We start from the raw sequence: 20,379 nt of genomic DNA, 5'->3' as shown, positions 1-20,379 counted from the left end.
AGGACTTCTGCCAGACAGAGCTAAGGTGCCTCCCCTGTCTTCCCAGGTGCTTTTAATGATCGTGGGGGCCAGAGAGATGGCTCTGCAGTTAAGAGCACTCACTGCACTTGCAGAGGACCAGGCACAGTTCCCAGCAACCACATCGGGCCTCACTACTGTCTGTGGTTCCAGTTTCAGTGGGTCCAACTCCTTTTCTGACCTCCACAGGCATGTCCACACATGGTCCACACACGTGGTCCACAGGCATACAAGCAGGTACATACACAGACACATTAAACAAATAATCCCCAAAACTTGACCCCTGACTTGGTCTGGTTGAAGAATCCTTGATTATCAAGAAATAATAAGAATTCCTTTTAAGCCAGGCGGTGGTGGTGCGTGCCTTTAATCCCAGCACTCAGGAGGCAGAGTTCGAGGCCAGCCTGGTCTACAAGATTTAGTTCCAGGACAGACACCAAAGCTACAGAGAAACCTTGTCTTGAAAAAACAAAAGAAAACAAAAACAAAGGAACTCCTTTTAATCCCAACACTCAGGAGCTGGGAAAGGAGAATTATAAAGTTTGAGACCGGCCTGGTTTATATAGCAAGATCTAGTCTAGAAAAACAAAAAAACACCTTCCCCTCCTTTTCCCCCAGAGATTTCAAACAACAACAGCTGGCAAGCTAATAACCACAATTTCATCGAATTATTAGAAATAGAAAAAGGAACTATCTGTGTTATGTGATCATTGGGAAAATTCAATACTTCAAGTAGTTAAGTTTTCAAATGTATCTTCTTTGTCAAAAGGAAGTTAGAAAACAGTAGATTGCATGGCTGAAGCTTAAGATGCAACCTGGGTGGGGTTCCTGTCTCAGCAGCATCTGGACCTTGGACCAGTCAGAAGAGAGTCTCTGTCTAAACCTCTGAGAAACACATGGGGCTTTTGTCCATGTTCATGTGCAGTATGGGGCAGCACTGGTTTCAGTAGAGACTTGGAGCATGTGTCTGTGTGTCTGCATGTGTCTACATGTGTCTTTGTGTTTGCTTGGCTGTTTGGTTGTTTTTGTTGTTGTTTGGTTTGGTTTTGGGTTTTATGAGACAGTGTGCCCCAGACTACCTGCCACAGACTCCTAAGTGCTGTGGTTATATCTCCATGCCGCAGACCCAATCAAAAGAAAGGTGTTCTGCTGTTTATTATTTAAATAGTGTTCTGTTCTCTATGGATAAAAAGATGCAAACCAAAGGTTTCCTTTTTCTCTGAGTAAAAAGTGTTTAGAGTTATTCTGGAAAGGTAGAATAGAAATACTGCTGTGTTGTGGAATATTGCTTTAACTGGAAAAGTGTGTTACACTTGTTCCTGCTGCATTTAATTATGTAAAGGTGTGTTGCTTTTGTTTATGCTGTACTTGTATAATTATGTAAAGATGTGTTGCTGTTTCACCTTACCTGCCAGAGGCACGTGATTAGTCTAATAAAAGCTGATCAGCCAATAGCTAGGCAGTAAAGGGATAGGCAGGGCAGGCAGACAGAGAGCATAAATAAGAGGAAAACAGAGAACAAGAAAGAGAATGAGGGAGAAAGAGAGATGCCCACGGCTAGTCAGGCAGCCACCAGACAGACACAGAGTAGGACATACAGAATGAAAGAAGGTAAAACGCCCCAAGGCAAAACGTAGATGAGAGAAACAGGCTAATTTGAGTTATAAGAGCTAGTGGGACAATCATAAGATAAGGCTGTGCAGTCATAACTAGTAATAAATATCTGTGCCGTGATTTGGGAGCTAGTTGGTAACCCAAAAGAAAGTTTGCTACACTGCTCAGTTTACAAAAGTAACTATTGGAATGGCATGTTTTAAAGTTACATTTAAATACCTAAACACCTAGGGTTTTTTGTTTTTTGTTTGGTTTTTTTTTTTTTTTGAGAAAGTTGCATTTAAATTCGTAACCCATAGATTTTTTTTTCTTTTTCTTTCTTTTTTTGAGGGGGGTTCAAGATAGAGTTTCTCTGTGTAAACAGCTCTGACTGTTCTGGAACTTGCTTTGAGACCAGGCTGACCTTAAACTCACAGAGATCTGCCAACTCTGTCTCCCAAGTGCTGGGACTAAAGTTGTGCACCACCACCCAGTCACCTAGTTTCTAAGACTAAGTAGAAGAATCAAAGTATTAACAGTTGTATAAAGTGATTTGGTAATATACATCCATAAGATTAAAATGCATGTGGTCTAAGAGCTCAGAATTTTATTTCTAGGCATCTAAAGAAATCAAAGAGTCAGACAGCAATGGTTTCTTCATGTTGATATATGTGAGCCTTAAAACTGTGACTTGACTTGTAGTTATCAAAGGCATGTGCCACCATGCCTGGCTCTAATTTTTAATTTTGAAACTACCTGTGATAGGATCTGCTTCCAGAACTTGCTTTCTGTTTTCCAGAACTTTATTGTTGTGTTTGCTTCTTGAATCTTTGTATGTTATTTTTAGGGACCCTACCAGGACACATTAGAATTCTTGTTGGGTAGCAGAGATGAATGTAAGAACTTCTGGAAGATATGTGTGGAGTACCATACCTTTTTTAGGCTTTCTGACCAGCCTAAACCAAAGGCGAAAGCTGTCTTCTTCAGCCGGGGCTCCTCCTTCAGATACAGGTAGGGCTAACCTCAGCTGTAGGTATAGCTGATTGTTGGGGAGAGGGAGGTGACAGGGAGGTGTCATAGGCTTGGCAGATAATTGCATCTAGGAGTAGTTTTGTGAAGGACAATACATAGAGAAAAATCAAATATTAAAAGTATGAGAAAATAGGAGCCATGTGGTGGTTGCACACGCCTTTAATCCCAGCACTCTGGAGACAGAGGCCAGTGTATCTCTGTGAGTTCAAGGCCAGCCTGGGCTACAGAGTGAGTTCCAGGACAGGCTCCAAAGCTACACAGAGAAACCCTATTGCAAAAAAACCAAAAAAAAGTATGAGAGAATAGGCTTTAAAACTGTCTAGAAAATTGTCTATGCTTATTATAGAGTGTAATTTTGAGTTGTTTATACATGTGTCTAGGAGAGGATGGACAGTCTTACTTCTCCTCTTAACTGTAAAGGTAATACTGTGAATTACTGTTTTGTTTTTAACTGAGCCTTTATTTGTAGTGGAAGAACTCAGAAACAACTAGTAGATTATGTCAAAGACGGTGGGATGAAGAGAATTCCATATGAAAGGTAAACTGTGGTATTTATCATATAAAGTCTATGTCTTTAAATTTGCTATTTTAAAATATTTTATGTGTGTGGGTGTTTTTGCCTGCTTTCATGTCTGTGCATCACATGCCTCCAGGCTTTCAGAGGCCAGAAGAGGGTGCCAGATCCCCTGGGACTAGAATTGTAGATAGTTGCAAGCTGCCACGTGGATGCTTGGACTTGAAGCCATGTCCTCTGGAAGAGTAGCCAGTGCTCTTAACCACTGAACCTTCTCTCTAGCCCTTTCTCTCCTTTAAGAAATAGGGTCTTGCTGTGTAGCCTTGGCTGCCCTGGAACTCGTGTAGCCTGGGCTGGCCTGGAACTCACAGAAATCCTACTGATTCTGTTTTCCTGAGTGCTAGGATTAAAGGCATGTGCCATCATGTTCAGGTTATTTTAAATATTTACTTGGATAAATGGCATTTTAAAGGTATAAACATGTATTTAAATGCTGAGGGTTTTTTGGTTTTGTTTTTGCTTTTTATTCTTTTTAAAGAATTTAATAAGGTTTGTAATGTCTTATTGGAGATAATTGCATTCATACTTAGTATGAATTTATAGTGTGTAAACTGTGTAGCTCATTTTGTATATGACATTTTCCCATGGTATCTTAGTTCCTTAGTTCCTGTCACTGTGATAAACACTTGGCAGGAGTAACTTAGCGAGGGAGGAGGGGCTTGTTCTGGTTTTCAGTTCCAGGTGGCAGTCAGTCATAGTGGGGAGATGGAAGCAACAGGCTCGAAGCACTTGGTGACAGTGCAGCCACAGCCAGGAGGCAGGATGAGGGATGGCCCTGCTCAGCTCACTCCTTCTAAAGAGTAGGATCCTCTCCCAGCGAGGAATGCCATTCACAGTGGGAAGTTAACATAATCAGCATAATTCTCAAGGCATACCCCAAAGCTAACTGATCTCAGAGGCTTGTCCCCCTAGTGATCCCAGATCCTGTCATGTTGGCAGCTAACACTAACCTTGATAGTATGGTAAGCAACCTCAAAACTCCTCTGGAAAGTTTTCATTCAAAGTATGCATATATAATTTTGTCCCCTTTGAGTTTCTTTTTTAATTTTACTTACTGATTCCTTTTATTCTGCCAATTTCTAGCTTGCCACCCTGTCTTGGTCATGTTCTTATGAGAGCTTTCTTCATGGATACAGTACAGACATGCGATCTAGAAACACATGGTGAGAAGGATAATGGCAGATAAGGAGATGGGGGTGTGAGCCTCACAGCATATTCTCTGTTTTGCAGACGGCACAGTAAGACTCGGACATCCCTTCATGCTCTGACTGTCGATCTGCCTAAACAGGTCAGTCTTTGGTTGAAACCATAGCAGTATTAACTGCGAGGGTATGCTCTTCTAGACAGTAATCTTCAGTGTTGTAAGAAGACTCACATGACTTAATGCACACTCAGACTTCAGAGTGAATCACAGGTGATGAGACAGCCATGAGCTCTGCCCTGTGAATCATAGCCCTGTGCAGCCTGCTAGGAAACCTAAACCAGTGCCAGCTGTGCAGGTGACTTCCTAAATACACGGTAGACTCCAGGTGGTGGACTTCTGTAAGAAGATGGAGCACAGAGACATCCCTGCCGCTGACACTAACAGCTTTTCACCTGTGTGTGTCTGGTCTGATTACAACTGTACTAAAGCAGAGATACACACAGATGTGCGGATTCCTCCTGGAAGAACACTTGGCAGGGATGTCCCCAGTGAGATATCAGCTGCTCCATGGCTCTATGCTGAGCCATCAGTGACTAATCTGTATTCCAGGTCTCCCTCAGAACAAGTCTTTTATCATTTTCATATCAACTCCCACACTCAAGCAGGATTGTATGACCAGTCCTGCTTTCGGTACTATTATGTAATTATTTCCTTGTGCTATTGTGATTTCATGCTTGTAGTTCATTCTGAGCAGCAGTTGCCCATTTTTATTGATAGTCTATTGTTTATTCTGAGCACAGTTTCCGAGAGCTTCTTTTGAACGCTATATCTTAATGTTTAGAGCCCCATCTTTTAATTAAATTTTAGATGATAAATATCCTAAAAATTACATTTGAGCATTAGTTAGATTATTTTTAAAACCACAGAAAATAAAGAAATGAGGTTGAATGATTAAGAAAAGGCACTATGGCAGGCATGGTGAATGACACGTATAATTTCAGCACTGAAGCAGGAAGCTTATGAGTTCAAAGCCAGCCTAGGCTACATAGAAGACACTGCCTCAAACAAAACAAAGCAAAACTAAAAGCAGGCACTATGGTAGCCATTGGAAATAGATTCCTTTTAAACTATGACCAGCTATGTTTTTCTACAAGGCTGGTTATGGGCCTCCTGGGACAGAACTTGCTTGCTTCTCATGCTACCGTGTGTAGATACCTAATTATATTGCTTATGGACATACTGCTCTGGAAGTACAGTTCTGTGACAGGGTTTCTTTGTGTAGCTCTGGCTGTCCTAGAACTCTCTCTGTAGACAAGGCTGGCCTCAAACTCACAGAGATTCTCCTGCCTCTGCCTCCTGAGGGCTGGGATTAAAGGTGTGTGCCACCACTGCCCAGCTAAGGGTTTTTTCAAGGCATGACTGTATGTTAGTAATGCACACACAAGAGTGATGCTTAACAAGTAGAGAAGTGAGGCATCCTTGTGTGTCACATCATGAGTGGGTCATGGCTAGGGCACCTGGAGTAGAGAGGACCATGATTTGCTTCCTTCTCTTCCCTTGCCAGCTGTAAACCTCTCCTGACTCATACTTCGAGCCACCGTAGCATTTTCAGAATGTCCCAGGGCTCTTATACTTGATGCTGGCAAGTGGCATCCTAGTCAGTGATTCTCAGCTCCCATCTCACTCACCAGTGGGCTGACATGTGTATCTCCTCCTAGGTGATACTGAATCTCTAACACTCAAGAGCCCCCCAGGACTGTCACTGTGTCCTTGTCATCTGATGTCAGTAGCACAGTGGAGGGCACTTTTAGCTGAATAGAGATGTGAACACCCAATTGTATCTGCCTATAAATGTAGGAGAACTAGGACTGCCACAAAACCTTGTCTGCCTGTCACCTAGTGTGCTATGATAGTTTCTCTTCTTCACTGTGACATTTCATGCTGCAACAGTGGGGGGGGGGGCAGAATTAAAGGGTGTTTATAAGCATATGGCCTTAGGTCAGTTTGGAATAGTGTACATTTCTAAGCCAGGCATGGCACACATCTATATCCTAGTACCTGGGAGACAGATTGCCACAAGTCTGCGACTAGCCAAGACTACAGTGAGACTGTCTCTAAACAAAATGCAAATCCTCACTTGGTGAAGGGGCAGATCTGCTCAGTTTCCCTTTTTCAGAAAACTATAAGGATGTTTAGATGTTGGAAGTTGACCCAACTGACTTTACAATTTGTAATAGCATTTTAAAATTTTATTTGTGCCTTTTTTTTCTTCTCTTAATTTTGATCCCCAGAGCATCTCATTCACCGATGGCTTGAGAGCTTCTGCCTCCCTGTCTTCAGCAAATGCCTCCTTTTATGCACTCCCTGCTTCCTCTTTGTCCCCTTCTGGTATGCCCAGTGTGAAGGACAGCAGCAGCTCCCTTGTGGATCCCCAGGCTCCCTCCGTCAAGAGCACGGCAGCAGAGAGGAACAGCAGAACGTCATCATCCGAAGGCCCCAGCACGCAGTCGGCCCATCTCCCTGGACCCCCTGTGCTCCAGCCTGGTCCAGGTGCCGGGTTTTGTGGTGTTGTGAACAGCCATGGTTCTGCCTGTCCCAGAGGACAGAGTCTCAATGCTTTAGACCTAAACAAAGGGAGGGCCAGTAGGGGACTGAAAGCTCTTGGCAGAAATGACAGTAGCGAGGATGAGTTTTCTGCAGGCTCCTTCTTACCCAGCGGGGAGTCCCAGGGTGGTCTCAGAGGGCCCCCTGTTTTCACATTGACAAACGCACAGCTGCAGGTGTCTGAAGAGTTCATCGACGATGACCCGGCAGACATCTCCTTCTTTGCTGGAGGCTCCGAGGCCTTTTCTTTCCCATACGGTTCTTTAGTCCTTCAGGAGTCGCTGTTACCTGTCCAGTCCTCTGGGTCCCCTGCCTTGTGTGGTCTGGATTCCTTCCAGCACCCAGCGTCGGCCCAGTCCAGCCCAGATAGGTACTCCACGGAGGCCGTGGACATGAGTGTAGAAGATGATTTTGAATTTGGGGAAGGAAGTGACTTCAATGGCAATGTTCATCCCTCAGACACCTCAGAGCTGTTTGAGGTGAAGGCACAGGCTAGCCTGATGCAGAGCCTGTTGAGTCCTTCTGAAACTAGCTCACTTAGGAACAACCAGTCTGATAACAGCTCCCTCAACAACATGCCGCTGCATGGTGGGCTCTCTCTGCACACATCCAGCTCAGCCAATCAGTCTGAGGCCAGCTCCATGGTCAACTTCCCAGCCTACTCGGTGCGCTCCGAGTCCAGCTCAGCCTTCCAGTTCTCTGACATTATAGACCAGCTAGAGCAGCTCAGCTACCCACCCACAACCGCTGAAGACTCGAGCAGCACAGACACAGACTCATGGGACTCAGAGGCTGAGGCGCCCCTGGATATGAGCCTCTTCTTCAGCAACCCTTTTGCACAGACTGGTGGGGAGAGAGTCCCTTTCAGTTTTCAGCCCACTTTAAAGACTTCCACTCCAGGAAAGCAGATAGATCAAAACCCATCTTGACCCTCAGGTCTCCTTTATAAGGAGACACCCCCCCCCCCCCGGGTACAGTTAGAGATCAGAATCCTTTGCCTCAGACATAGAAGATGAATGAGTTCATGCTAGATAGTAGGGGTTGTTTCTACTTAGAGGTAGATTATTTGGTTTTGAATGTCAAGGAGCTAAAACTTTGATTTGAAGTGATGTTAAACTTACACGTGACTCTAAACTAGAGGAGCGTTTTCAGCCATTCCCTATAGTGACTGAGGAATTGGCCTCTGCAGCATTGGCGTTTTTGACACCTGCTTTGAATTCAAGTAAAAACTGGTGCTATACATTTTTAATATTATGCAGTTCAGATTCTGTTCATCTGTAATAAATAGATTGTGTGTCATGCCCTTTGCTGCTGCTTTTAAAATGACCCATGCTTCCCATGACCAGTTAGCATGTAGGTTTTGTTTAGTTTGTACAGCCAGCGCTGTATATAAAATCTCTGCAGGATGCTTTGAAAGCATTCTAACCCAGGAGGGACAGAGGAGACTAAAGCCTTCTGGATGCAGAGGTGGCCCTGGGACTTCACTGGTGCCACCAGCCTCTCCTTATTACAGACTTGAGACCAAGGCCGTGCTGTGTTTAGAGTAGGCTTGCAGAGGTGGTCTAAAGCCGTTGTGGAAGTGTGAGCCGCTCTGCTTCCCTCTGTCCATCTTAGTCACAGGTGCAGTGGGCGCTGTGGCTGTAGCCGAGCAGAGCCAGATCCACAAGTGAGCTTTGAAGGTCATAACATGAGCTGGTGCAGGAGAGTCGTTTCTTTTAGTGGCATAGCCAGTTGTTTTAAAATGATTAGAACATAAAAAATGCCTCAGGATGTACTAGCATTTGAATCCTCTCTCTAGGAGTGATGCTGGGTTGCATGAGTCTGTATTATACATTGCTAGCTGTTTCCAGTAGATACTGTTGCAGACATGGCTCTGCCCCAAAGCAGCGAGGGCCCAGTGAGCATGTGCTGAGGTAGCCCTGATTGGTGTTATGTGGAGGACTACCTGTTCCAAAGTACTCTGAAGGACAGAACTGATGTTCATGGTACAGACAGGATAAGCCACTGGCATGAGAGCCAGGATCTCATAAGTGCTGACCCTAATCTGTCCTGGCCAGACTCAGTTATGTGTGTCTGGTCCACAGACCCGTAGGTGACTAGGTGTTATCATGCGTTTGGTTGGTTTGGTGGTGGTCCTTTGTGATCTTACATAGCAGTGCAATACACATTGAAAGTTTCATTTTCTTCTCAAAATGTCCTGTGGAAATCATTTTTTTCTGGTGTGAACCCAGGTCCTTGAACATGCTAGGCAAGTGCCTCATCACTGAGAGCCACCTCCAGCCTCCTCTGGGAACTTTAACCATTCATTCAGGTTCTGTGCTAGGATGGAATAACAGTGCTGGCCTTTGAGGCACCGTGGGCATCTGTCTTTTCTTATTGTATTGTTCAGGTTATAGCAAGGTGGTTGTGGCTAAATGTATCCTTTTTTTTCTTTTGGTTTTTGTGGCAAGGTCTTACTGTGTAGCCCAGGCTGACCTAGAACTCATGTAGCCCAAGCTAGCCTTAAACACATGGCAATCTATTTGTCTCAACCTCACAGATGCTGGGAACATAAACTATGCCCAGCCGTAATTTTCATTTTTGTAATTCCCTTAGACTTGTAAGCTGCAGTCTCTTCTATTGGTCCAGCCAATCAGTGCTTTCTGTGTGTTTAGTTATAGTTTATTCTGTCCCTTTTTTCATAGAGGTGGGGTGCTGCTTTCCATGCATCCAAGGTAGCACTCTTAGAACAGAAGTGCTTCAGAAGCTGGTCTTCTCCCAGTGTTCATTCCCAGAGTAAACCTTGGATTTGTGTTTGGGGAAGAACTAGCACGTATCATCTTTAAACTGTTCTTGAACCTTAGTATTCACGTGGTTGCTGAAGACTTCCTGCTCCCTCATTGCCACTTACCCAGTGCACTCATTAATGCTGTGAAGCAGCCAGGTTGTCATTCGTGATTTTTGGCTGGCTGGTTGGTCTTATTTTCTGAGACCCTGTATCCCAGGCTATCTAGGCAAAGATATCTTGGCCCTCTACCTCCACATCTAGAACGTTGGGATTACAAGCGTACCTGCTATCCCACATCCAGTTTTTGAGGCGCTGAGGGTTGAGCTCAATGCTCATTTGTTTTCTAAGCAAGCCCACCCTCATAGCAGGCCAAGTATAGGAAGGGTAGAGAGTCGCAGTGAAGTCTCTTGTCACCATCTTCTGTTAGGCCTCCTATAAAATGAGTTTTGTTGTTTTTTCTATTTCTACTAATGGAACCTCGCTTTCTGTAGATAATTCTTCCTGTGGGGGGTGTTTTCAAAATATTCAAAACCAAAAGAAGTATAATAAACCTGTTCTCCCCTTTCAGTCCCCGCCCACATCTACAGTGCTGGGGGTTGAACCTGGGCTCTTTGCAGCACTCTGCCTACCACAAGCTCTATCCCAGTCTGCTTTTACCATTTATGCTGAGGCACGTTCTTGATAAGCTGCCCGGGCAGGCCTTGGGCTTGTGATCTTCTTGCTGTAGCCTCCTCGGTGTTGGGATTATAGGTGTTTACTGCCATCCTTTGCCTTTTCTGATTGGATCTGTAGCATTTTAAAGAAGCCTATTATCTCTTTCCTTAGAATTCTAAAAGTATCTCTGAAACACAAGGTACACTCTGCATGAGCCTACACACTCATTATCATATAAAATGATAGTCTCTGCTATAACCCAATGCTGAGAACGTACTTAAATTACCCAGTGATCTTCAGAGTGCTCAGGCATGGCGCATACCTGCAAGCCTAGCATTTTGGAAGTGGAGGGAAAAGGCTCTTGAGTTTAAGGCCAGCCTGAGCTACATGGTGAGATCCTGTCTCAAAAAGTGACAAGCCAGTTAGTGTTTGACTGTTCAAGTCAGAAGACAGACATGGCCTGCTTTCTATGTCTGCCTGTTACGTTTCAATCATCCCCTATTTTTAGGGTGTGCCCTGTAGGGAAAGCCAGGTGAGTGATGCTGCCTCAGGTCCCAGGAGGCCAGCCAGGTATGATACTAATTTCTGTAGCCCCACATGACCTCCAGTGGACAAGGGGACAAGGCAGCTTTGGTACGAGCCTGGCGTCCCAGGTACTCTATGGGTGGCACTAGTACAGGGTCACTTTTTGGCATAATGTAGAGAAATTTTAAACAAGTTTCTTTTAATGGAGTGTTGCTACTTCCTCAGCTGTGCCTTCTTCTGAGTTCCTGTTCACACTGTCCTGACCTCCCCTCCTAAGGAGTCGCAGTGGGCAGGTGCCCAGGCCTAGAGCCCAGGGTGCCATAGCTGTCACAGATCTCCTCTCCTCGCTGCTCTTGAGCTACTGTGCCGCTCTCATCTTGGGAGAAGCCACTCAACCCAGAGTGTGCACTGAGGCTTTCTTTGGTTTGCCTGCCTGTGTCATCAGTGGCTGCAACGTGGGGGTGTGGCCCATGTAACCAGCGGCTGGGAAGGATGCAGAGACTGAGGGAGGTGAGTTCATAGTCTTGAGCAGAATGTCCTGGTCTGGAACAGCTCCTCAGAGTGAGTTTTCCAGTGCTAAGGAAACTTCTGTGGTTTCCTTAGTTATGTTCAGAACCTTCTTAAAGGGCATAGGCTCCTGTCAAGGCTGTCCTGGTGACTTTTAGGATGGGTAGAAAGGAAGCCCAGGTAGAGAGCTGTCCCAGCCAGTGTGTCGTGCAGAAAGGTAACAGTGGTCAGGTCTGTCTGTGTAAATAATAGTAACCAGTGTGTTGGTGTTCATAGGGGACAAGACCCTGCAGTACAAGGCCACCATCAAGCAGTATCTATTCTAACTAGTAAGTCCACCTCCAACAGTGTACTCTGCTTTAGATAACATTTTTATTAGTTATCAAGTCTATTTTTATATTTAAGATCCCAAAGTCTCAGTATTTTATATAAGCCACGTGAATATTTGAAGACTAACAATACTTGCATGGCAGCGAGACTGTTCGTACTAGAGATGTGTAGGGTTCTGCACTGCATAGGCTTCAGATCCATTAGGTGCGGCCATGTGCCTTCTTACACAGCAGAAGCATTAGGTCTGGCATTAGGTTAGAATGCCCTGTCTTATTTAGTGCAAATGACCAAGGGATGGGCACTGCACATCCAGGAATGTAGCATGAAAACTATTGACATGCCCAGTGATTCCATCCTTTCCGATGGCTTTCGTGCACAGGTATATGTTCATTTTCTCATGTAATCTCCCCTGTTCTGCCTGAGTAATGATTGTATTGTGTCACCCTCACTGTGGTTATGATAACACAGCAATGTGCACGCACATGTTCTTAACTCTTATGTGTTTATGTGCCAGTCGATGCTGATAGTTCCTGTAGATCTTCACGGTACACTCATTCCCTCCAGTTCCTAGAACAGCAGAAAGTCCAATACTGGAACAGTTACTTCATTATCAGTGTAGTATTCAGTGGTTAATGTTTGTTCTTAAGTCCATGGCGTTGTGTCTGCCGTGGTCTCACTTAGGCTCTTGTCGCAGGGCTACTTATGCAGAAGACACTGTTGCAGGTGGCAGACGTTGTTACCTCCTTCCTTGAAGTGGCCAGTGCCAGTGTCTACTAGTGCACAAAGCTCTATCTTTTGGGTGAGAGCGTATACATTGATCCTTCTAGGAAATAAAGAGAAATGGAACTGGGGTTTCTTTATGCATTCGAACTTGTTGATGCTTTAAAGAGACATTTTGATTGTCTGGTTTGTGGTACTTATCAAATCTGTTTTCTATTGAAATCACCATTTATAAATTTGCAGATATGTACTGACAATTTTTAATTGTTAATTCAATAAAATGAGGAAATATTTACTACGAATTTTTAAATGGGCTTTTTAGCTTTCTTTCCCTCTACTTAAGAGTTTTGATTTATATAGGTTGCAGATTATTTCACATATTAAATTAATCCTTGAAACAAGCACATATTTATGCAACCCTTCACTGATGTTTCTTTCATGGGCTCCTGAGCACCAAACAGGCAGCGTGGTGCTTACATAGATTGCCTCGCTGTGGCTGTGGGTAGTGATACCTGTATTGAAGGCCATCGGTTGTGTGTAGCGTCTTGCTTCCTCTGTCTTAGCATTCTTTTAATACCTTTCTGTAGTTGTCTGATATGGTTAACATGGCCAGTGTGGCAGAGGAGGTGGAGGAGCCTGTGCAGCGTGCTTAGACCACGTACCACACTTGAAGGTGCAAGCCTCAGCTTGACACCTTCATTGTCGAGCACACAGCGCAGGAAGTGCTGCTGACTCCGACAGCTGAACGCTAGGACATCTTTGCAGTGTGCTCCCACAGGCTGGAACCTCCCAGTGGTGACAGGGACGAGACCTGTCCCGGAGTGCAGTGCTTACTCCCTAGAGCTCAGTGGTCTCAAGCAGATTTTGCTCCACCTACAAATTTGAACTTCCCATTCATCCAACAGAGGTTTTCTGCTTTTTGCTTGGAGGTCCACATGTTTCTGGCCCCTTGTATCCTTGGGGGTCTCAGGAACTTTGCTGCCACCTTCTGGGCAGCAGTGGCCAGAAACACTTTGAGCGAGCACTTTGACTCTTTGAGGCGCTGGGAGCACAGAGCCACAGGCCCAGGCACCAGTGATTAGGCCCCCAGAGTCCAGCCTCTGTCTCTCTCCACAGAGCACTTGTAGGAGACAGTCCGTGGTGGTAGTCACCTCTCACACAAAAGAGACTAGTCTCAGGAACTCAGGTCTCCTGTCACACAGGCCTGCTTCCTGCTGACATCTTGACTGTCCAGCACCTGCTGCCCATGAATGAAGTAATGACCTAGTGTGTGGGTCTCCAGAGAGAAAACTGACATAAATGAGCTGCTGTGGTCTGGCTCGGGGCTTTGTGTACCTGACCTGAGGTAACACCCCATCTGATGGAGATGGCAAAGCCAGCGAGGTCCTTACTTTTGTTTGTTTGTTTTATTGATTTGTTTTGGTTTTGTTTTTTGAGACAGGGTTTCTCTGTAGTTTTGGAGTCTGTCCTGGAACTAGCTTATGTAGACCAGGCTGACTGTGAACTCACAGAGATCCACTTGCCTCTGCCTCCTGAGCGCTGGGATTAAAGGTGTGCACCACCACCGCCTGGCAGACTCTGCCACTTCTGATGAGACCCACTCAGTAGATTCACTATATTTGACTTGTCACAGATTCTAAAGGTTTTAGGCAAAAGTATGTTTTTGGATCAGGAGGGGTTTGTTTTCTGTTGTAGTCCTGGAACTAAAACTCAAGACCTGATCATGCATGTTAGGTAAATGCTCTGCCAGTAAACTATACCCTTCCCCCACCCAATAATCGTTCCACTAAAACAAAACTATCAAAGTCTATGTGCAGGAGTAAACCACATAACCTGGCAGTGCTGCGCCTCTTCTCCCCCTTCCCCTCCTCCTCCCCCCTCTCTGTAATTAAAGAACTTAAGTTGGTGTTCTGTGCAGGGTTAAGCCCCAACAAGCATGAAATTGCCTGACATGAGCTACAGGAGAGTCCACCTCAGGCTCGGCTCTCACTGCTGTCCCCTGGGTGCACTTGCCAGGACATTCTACCAGGTCACGTTGGGGAACTCTGACTTTGTTGGCCATGGGATCACCAGTTCTTTGTTGGAATACTTCCTTACTCAGGTAATGAGTCTCTCTGAAGTCACACAAGTGTGCTTGTCTTCTGTCCGTGGCAGTTTGTCCAGCTCTGGTAATAAAACCCCCTTCTTCCCAGGTGGAGCATGCCTTCAGCCCATTGTCTCAATTGCTTCAGTCTGATCTTGACAGCCTGAAGGAAGATCCAGCTACCTCGATGGTTTCTGCAGCTTTATCATTTTCTCTTGTGACATTCAGGTGAACAAAGATCAGAGCCACACACCATTACGGTGACAGTGCTAATACAGGATAGGTAGACACTGGAGCTGTTCCAGGTTGATCTGGCAGTTGATGGAGGCTTCCACGTTCTGGTAGGGGATCTGGCACACCTGCCATGGGGAGAGTGAGCACCCTGGTGTGGTTCTGAGAAGGCCGCTGGGGCGGCGCTAGAGGGGGCAAAGGGCTGCTGGCTCTGAGCTGTGGCCCTGATGGGGCTGAAACACTAGTTCTCTCTGAGCCCTGTTGACTCATAAAACCAGAGTGACCATTAGGAAGAAAGTCCTTGTCTTCCTTAACTCCTTATCAAGGTAGGGAGGCGCTGTTAACAATTCCGCCACCTTCCGCTTGTTTTCAACCAGATTCTGTTTGTAAAAGTGGATCATGACACTTGCCAGGTAGCAAAGCCAGAAACAGTGTCTGCGAACTCATCAATGCCTATTAATTTGTTTGCATCATGCAGTCAGTTGGGGTGGGGGGGTTCTTTCTTTCTGAAACTGACAATCTACTCTTCAAGCCATAGTTTCTCTTCCCTGTGCCTCTTAGACTAAAATTAACCTTCAACTTGACTTTAAGTTTTGCTGAATAGGATCTGATGCTGTGAGGCAAATATTTCAAGACTGTTAAGGAGTTCTTAAAAAGAACTTAAAGGTATGAAATAAAAGTACATTTTCTTTTCTCTCTAAATGTGAAGTTCTTTTTCATCATCTTCTCTAGTTAGATGAACAAAAACGATTGTCTTGAAGAAAAAGTGAAGGTAAGCATAAAAGAATTTAAATAGCATTTCAAAAATCATCAGCTGTATTTTGAGAAGTCTTAGGAGATAAACCACCTGCCAGAAAGGCTGACTGCTGACAGTTTGAAGTAAGTGTTAAGTGCCCTGTGACAGCAAGTTTGTAACTCTGAGAGAATGTTCAATGACACCCCCACCTCCAGCCTGTGCAGCAGTGTCTCCCAGTGGACCGCGGGATCTGTCCCCACAGAAATGTAGAGTTCAGAGCTGCTCTTTATACTGTTTTGGAACTGAAGAATCCCTTCTCTGCAGCTAAAAAAGTTGGTCCTTCACACGACAGCAGGAGGGTTGAGTGTCCTCTGAGTATGGGTATATACATCAAGAGCTGGGGATGAGTGAGTTTTATAACGGGGATTTCGTGGCTCGGCGCAATACTGATTCACTCTTGCTGCTGCTGATGAGAGGACCTTCAGTGTTTCTGCAGATACTTAAGATGACTCTGTGGTGAAATGTCAGTTACCATAAAACATTACGTAGCATGTAAAACTATTCTTAAGACAACTTCAGCCATGCATTCTTTTTACACCTGTAATTCCAGTACTCAGGAAGTAGAAGCAGGAAGATCAGGGAGTTTGGAGGGCAGCCTGAGCTACTTATGGAGCCTGTCTACAAAACAAAACGAAAGTATGTCTCAGTAATGATGAGAGGGCTTTCAAAGGAAGAACTGTTGGGTCGATTGTCTTTCACCTCAGGGAACACTGAGTCACAGAACCTGAATGGCACTGACTTCATGCTGTCTTTGTCACTTCCGGAAAGCATCCTGGCTAGCCACCCTTCAACATGCACACACTCACACACACACACACACACACACACACACACGGGCATGCACACACACACATGCTGTGTCCAGTGGTGGCTCCAGCTGAAAGCGCTGCCGGGACAGACACTGCTGTGCTGACGGAGCTCAGAAGACACACCACACTCACATTTAGACAAACTTCATGTTTATTACCAGTTACTTGACAAAACATTTCCTCATAGTTTTTGGTAGAATAGTGGCAGTGGTGGAGTGTGTGTGTGTTTGCTGGGGGTCAAATTGAGGATCTTGCAAGTGCTAGAGAAGAATTCTTCTACTAAGTCCCAGACCCGGATTATTTAACACCTTGATGGGCTTTATTTGTATAATTTCAAGAATAATTTAGAAATTTTTCTCTCACAAGTTTAACTGTAAAAAAAATGTTTCAGGGCACCTTGTGGATTATTCACTAAATTTTGAGTTGATAATTTTTATAATATATAAAATATGTACAGTGATAATATCAAGTGATTTTTAACTACCATAAAACCAAAAGTAGTTTACACTAACCCTAATCCACCCCAAAATGGAGTCTCCCCTCTTTATAGGGTGCTTACTAAAAGGCCGGTTGTTGGCAGTTATGTCTCCTGCCTTCATGGCTGCTTCCATCCCATTGGCTGCACGTTATTTGCTGACCCTACCAGCGTCCCAGAAGTGCATCATTTGATGGTGCCTAAAACACACCATTCTGCATGTTCTGCACCTCCTGCTACTAAAAATGTCCAATTTTGTGACAAAGATTCATTTTTATTTTATGTTTATGAATATTTTGCCTGTGTGTGTATCTATGCCCTACATGCACGCATGGTGCCCACAGGGGTCAGAATAGGGCATCAGATCCACTGGAGCTGGTGTTACAGACAATTGTGAACCACCATATGAGTGCTGGGAACCAAGCTTGGGTCCTCCGGATGAGGAGCAAACACTCTTAACCACCTTCCAGCCCGTTTTGTTTTGTCTGGTTTTGGAATTGTTCTGAGGGGCGGGGAGTGTGTTTTGTTTTGTTTTGAGATGGGGCTTGCTGTGGAGCCCAGACTTAGAGTTGTTAGGATTGCAGGCTGGCCTGTGCTCTCTATTGCTGTGGAGTTGAGGAACCTTTTATTTGTCCTCCAGGACTTTCCCTAGACTTACTATGTTCAAGTGTGATGCTATGAGGAACATTAGAGACATGGGTAAAGTGGTGGTCTCTTGTTTTTGGGGGGAGGTTTTTGTTATTTTTAGGGTTTTTCTTTTTGTTGTTGTTTAGTTTTTAATTTTTTATTTAAAAAGTTTTTTTAAAAACTTTTAAAAAGTTTTTGCATGACAACCACGGTTCCCCCTTCCTCCTCTCATCCAGCTATCCCCCCACTCAGCTCCCATTCACTCCTCAGAAAGGGTGAGGCTTCCCATGGGGAGTCAATGAAGTCACAGTAAGACCAAGCCCACCCCCACTCCCCCAAATCGAAGCTGAGCAAAGTGTCTCTCCATAAGGAATGGGCTCCAAAAAGCCAGTTCATGCACTAGGGATAAATCCTGGTCCCACTGCCAGTGGCCCTACAGACTGCCTAAGCCACAGAACTGTTATTCACATTCAGAGGATCTAGTTTGGTCCTATGCAAGTTCCCCAGCTGTCAGTCCAGAGTCAGTGAGCTTCCACTAGCACAGGTCAGCTGTCTGTGGGTTTTCTCATCATAGTCTTGACCCCTTTGCTCATATCACTCCTCCCTCTTTTCAACTGCACTCTGGGAGCTCGGCCCAGTGCTTAGCTGTGGATTTCTGCATCCACTCCATCAGTTACTGGATGAAGTTTCTGTGATGACAATTAGGGTGTTTTTTATTTTATCTGATTACAGGGGAGGACCAGTTTAGGTACCCTCTGCTATTGCTAGGAGTCTTAGCTGGGGTCATCCGTGTGGATTCCTGAGAGTTTCCGTAGCACCAGATTTCTCCCTAACCCCATAATGGCTCCCTCTATTAAGATTCCCTTGCTCTCCCTCTCTGTCCCTCTCCCGTCCCATTCCCTACTATTCTCCTCTCCCCTTCCCCTTCACCCTTTCCTCCCTTCCCTTGCACTCCCAATTTATTCATGAGATCTTATCTATTTCCCCTTTCCAGGGCATCTATGCATGTCTCTCTTAGGGTCCTCCTTGTTACCTGGCTTCTCACGGATCATGGATTGTAGCCTAGTTATCCTTTTCTTGGATTTTTTTGGGGGGGGGTTGTTTTGTTTTGAGACAGGGTTTCTCTATGTAGCCCTTACTGTCCTGGAGCTCACTCTATAGTTCAGACTGGCCTCGAACTCAGAGATTCTCCTGCCTCTACTTCCACAAGTGCTGGGATTAATGGTATGCACCACCATCTCTTTGCTCTAAAATGGTGGTCTTTGATTTTTTTTATAATTGAATGTAAAGCATCACAACTATATTTTAAACAGTATAAAGTGTAAGTTAGTCATAGCTTCTAGATTTTCTCTGAATTTTAATTTCATAAAAGGACCTCATGTAGTTCTGACTTAGCAGCAACAAAGAGTTTGAAGCATAACCCTTAACTGGTACGTCTTTGGGATGTGCTCCACATTGGAGTAGCCCACAGTCGAGGGCAGCAGGGGAGGTCGGCTCCACTTTGATTGAAATGTGATGGCAAATATAACTTTTTATCACTAATGTTGTTTAGCATGTTTAAATATGTAATAAAGCAAATTTTAATAAACTGATTGTTAAACTTTCGTATAGTAACATCGTCTAGGTTTTCTATGTCAATAAATGCTTTCTCCTGCCTTCAGCTATGACTTGTCAAACATTTCCGAGCAGAGCTCTATCAGAACGCTGTCAGAGTGCCTTCAAACTCCCCGGCAGCAGGCGAGGTCCTTGCGGGCCTCTGACTTTGTCAATGTGAAAATAAGGACCTCCTCTGCTCCAATTTGCCATTCCAGAGGCTGCCCTGCCCAGGGCCTGTGCCCGTCCATGCTCCCTGTTCTCATTTAGGAGCTTTAAATTCAATAACCAAGGCTTAGTCTTATAAACTGGTTGCTACAGACGATGAGGATCTTCCTTTGAAGTCGGGGGGGAGGAGGCCAGGTACTGTGGCGTCCCTGAAACCAGGGGACTCAGGCACTTAATAGTCATAGTTAGGAAAAATGTGTGGCGTTTCTAATAGCATTTGAATTTCTCCTGAACAATACCATTTGAAGTTATGGTGCTGTCTGTCTGTCATCTGGGCATTCAGGATGTAGAAGCAAGAGGGTAAGGAGGTAAATTTAAATGTACTTCTAAAATTTGGCATTTAATAATTGTTGATTTCCCATAGAAAAATATGAGAACCCATCGACAAGATGGGAATTTTCTTTTTTTATATGTGTGACAGGATGTTACTTTGTTGCCCAGGCTGGTCTTAATTCATGATCAGCCTGCCTCTGCCTCCTAAGGAAATTTCAGTATTATAAATTGTCAGGTGAATCATGTTTCATCATTGACCTCCTAGGAAGCTGGCTGAAATTCTAGGCTATTCAAAAGCAAATACTGTTTTAATAAGGAGAGGAGTTAAGTACTAGTCTCTTATTTTGGTATGAGAAACCAACAGTAAGAAAAACAATATTCGTTAGTGAAAAGGTCAGCAACTAGAAGACAGAATTTTGTGAAATGAGCAGCTTTATGTATTCAGCTTTTTAATGACTCGGTAGTGACACAGGCAAAAATCTCAGTGTGCCTGTCAGGAGAGCAGTGTGTGAGGCACGTGCCTCTGCCATCCTTGGCCTCCACGGAGCCTTCGCCTAACAGGCCTGTGGTGATTGATTTACCCAGAAAGAAGCCCCTAGAAACACAACCCGGGACCAGGGGGAGTCACACCATGTGCTGGTCTCTGATACTGGGCAGAACAGTCATTACCACGTTTCCTTCGGTGTCCAGTCTAGGAGCGCAGGTGGCAGACCGTGCACATTCTCCATGAAAGCTATTGCAGCACGAGGTTTGCGGTCTGGTGCGAGGGAGGCCGACCTCACAGCTGTTCTCATTT

At 44.8% G+C, this 20,379-nt stretch overlaps 1 protein-coding gene across 2 annotated transcripts in view; it reads left to right on the top strand.

Annotated features, from left to right (window-relative positions):
• Farp2 (FERM, ARH/RhoGEF and pleckstrin domain protein 2) overlaps positions 1-20,379 on the top strand; it is a 103,122-nt gene that overhangs the window by 59,048 nt on the left and 23,695 nt on the right. For both annotated transcript variants that reach the window (XM_038338359.2, XM_038338360.2), the window contains exons 10-13: positions 2,459-2,622; positions 3,113-3,181; positions 4,448-4,505; positions 6,653-6,911. In XM_038338359.2, the coding sequence (XP_038194287.1) occupies positions 2,459-2,622; positions 3,113-3,181; positions 4,448-4,505; positions 6,653-6,911 (550 nt within the window). The remainder of the gene's footprint in view (positions 1-2,458; positions 2,623-3,112; positions 3,182-4,447; positions 4,506-6,652; positions 6,912-20,379) is intronic.

Source organism: Arvicola amphibius, chromosome 8 (genome assembly GCF_903992535.2).
Source record: "Arvicola amphibius chromosome 8, mArvAmp1.2, whole genome shotgun sequence".
NCBI classification, from domain to species: domain Eukaryota; kingdom Metazoa; phylum Chordata; class Mammalia; order Rodentia; family Cricetidae; genus Arvicola; species Arvicola amphibius.
Note: the sequence above shows the minus strand (reverse complement) of the source record. Positions and strands in the feature narration are given on the sequence as shown.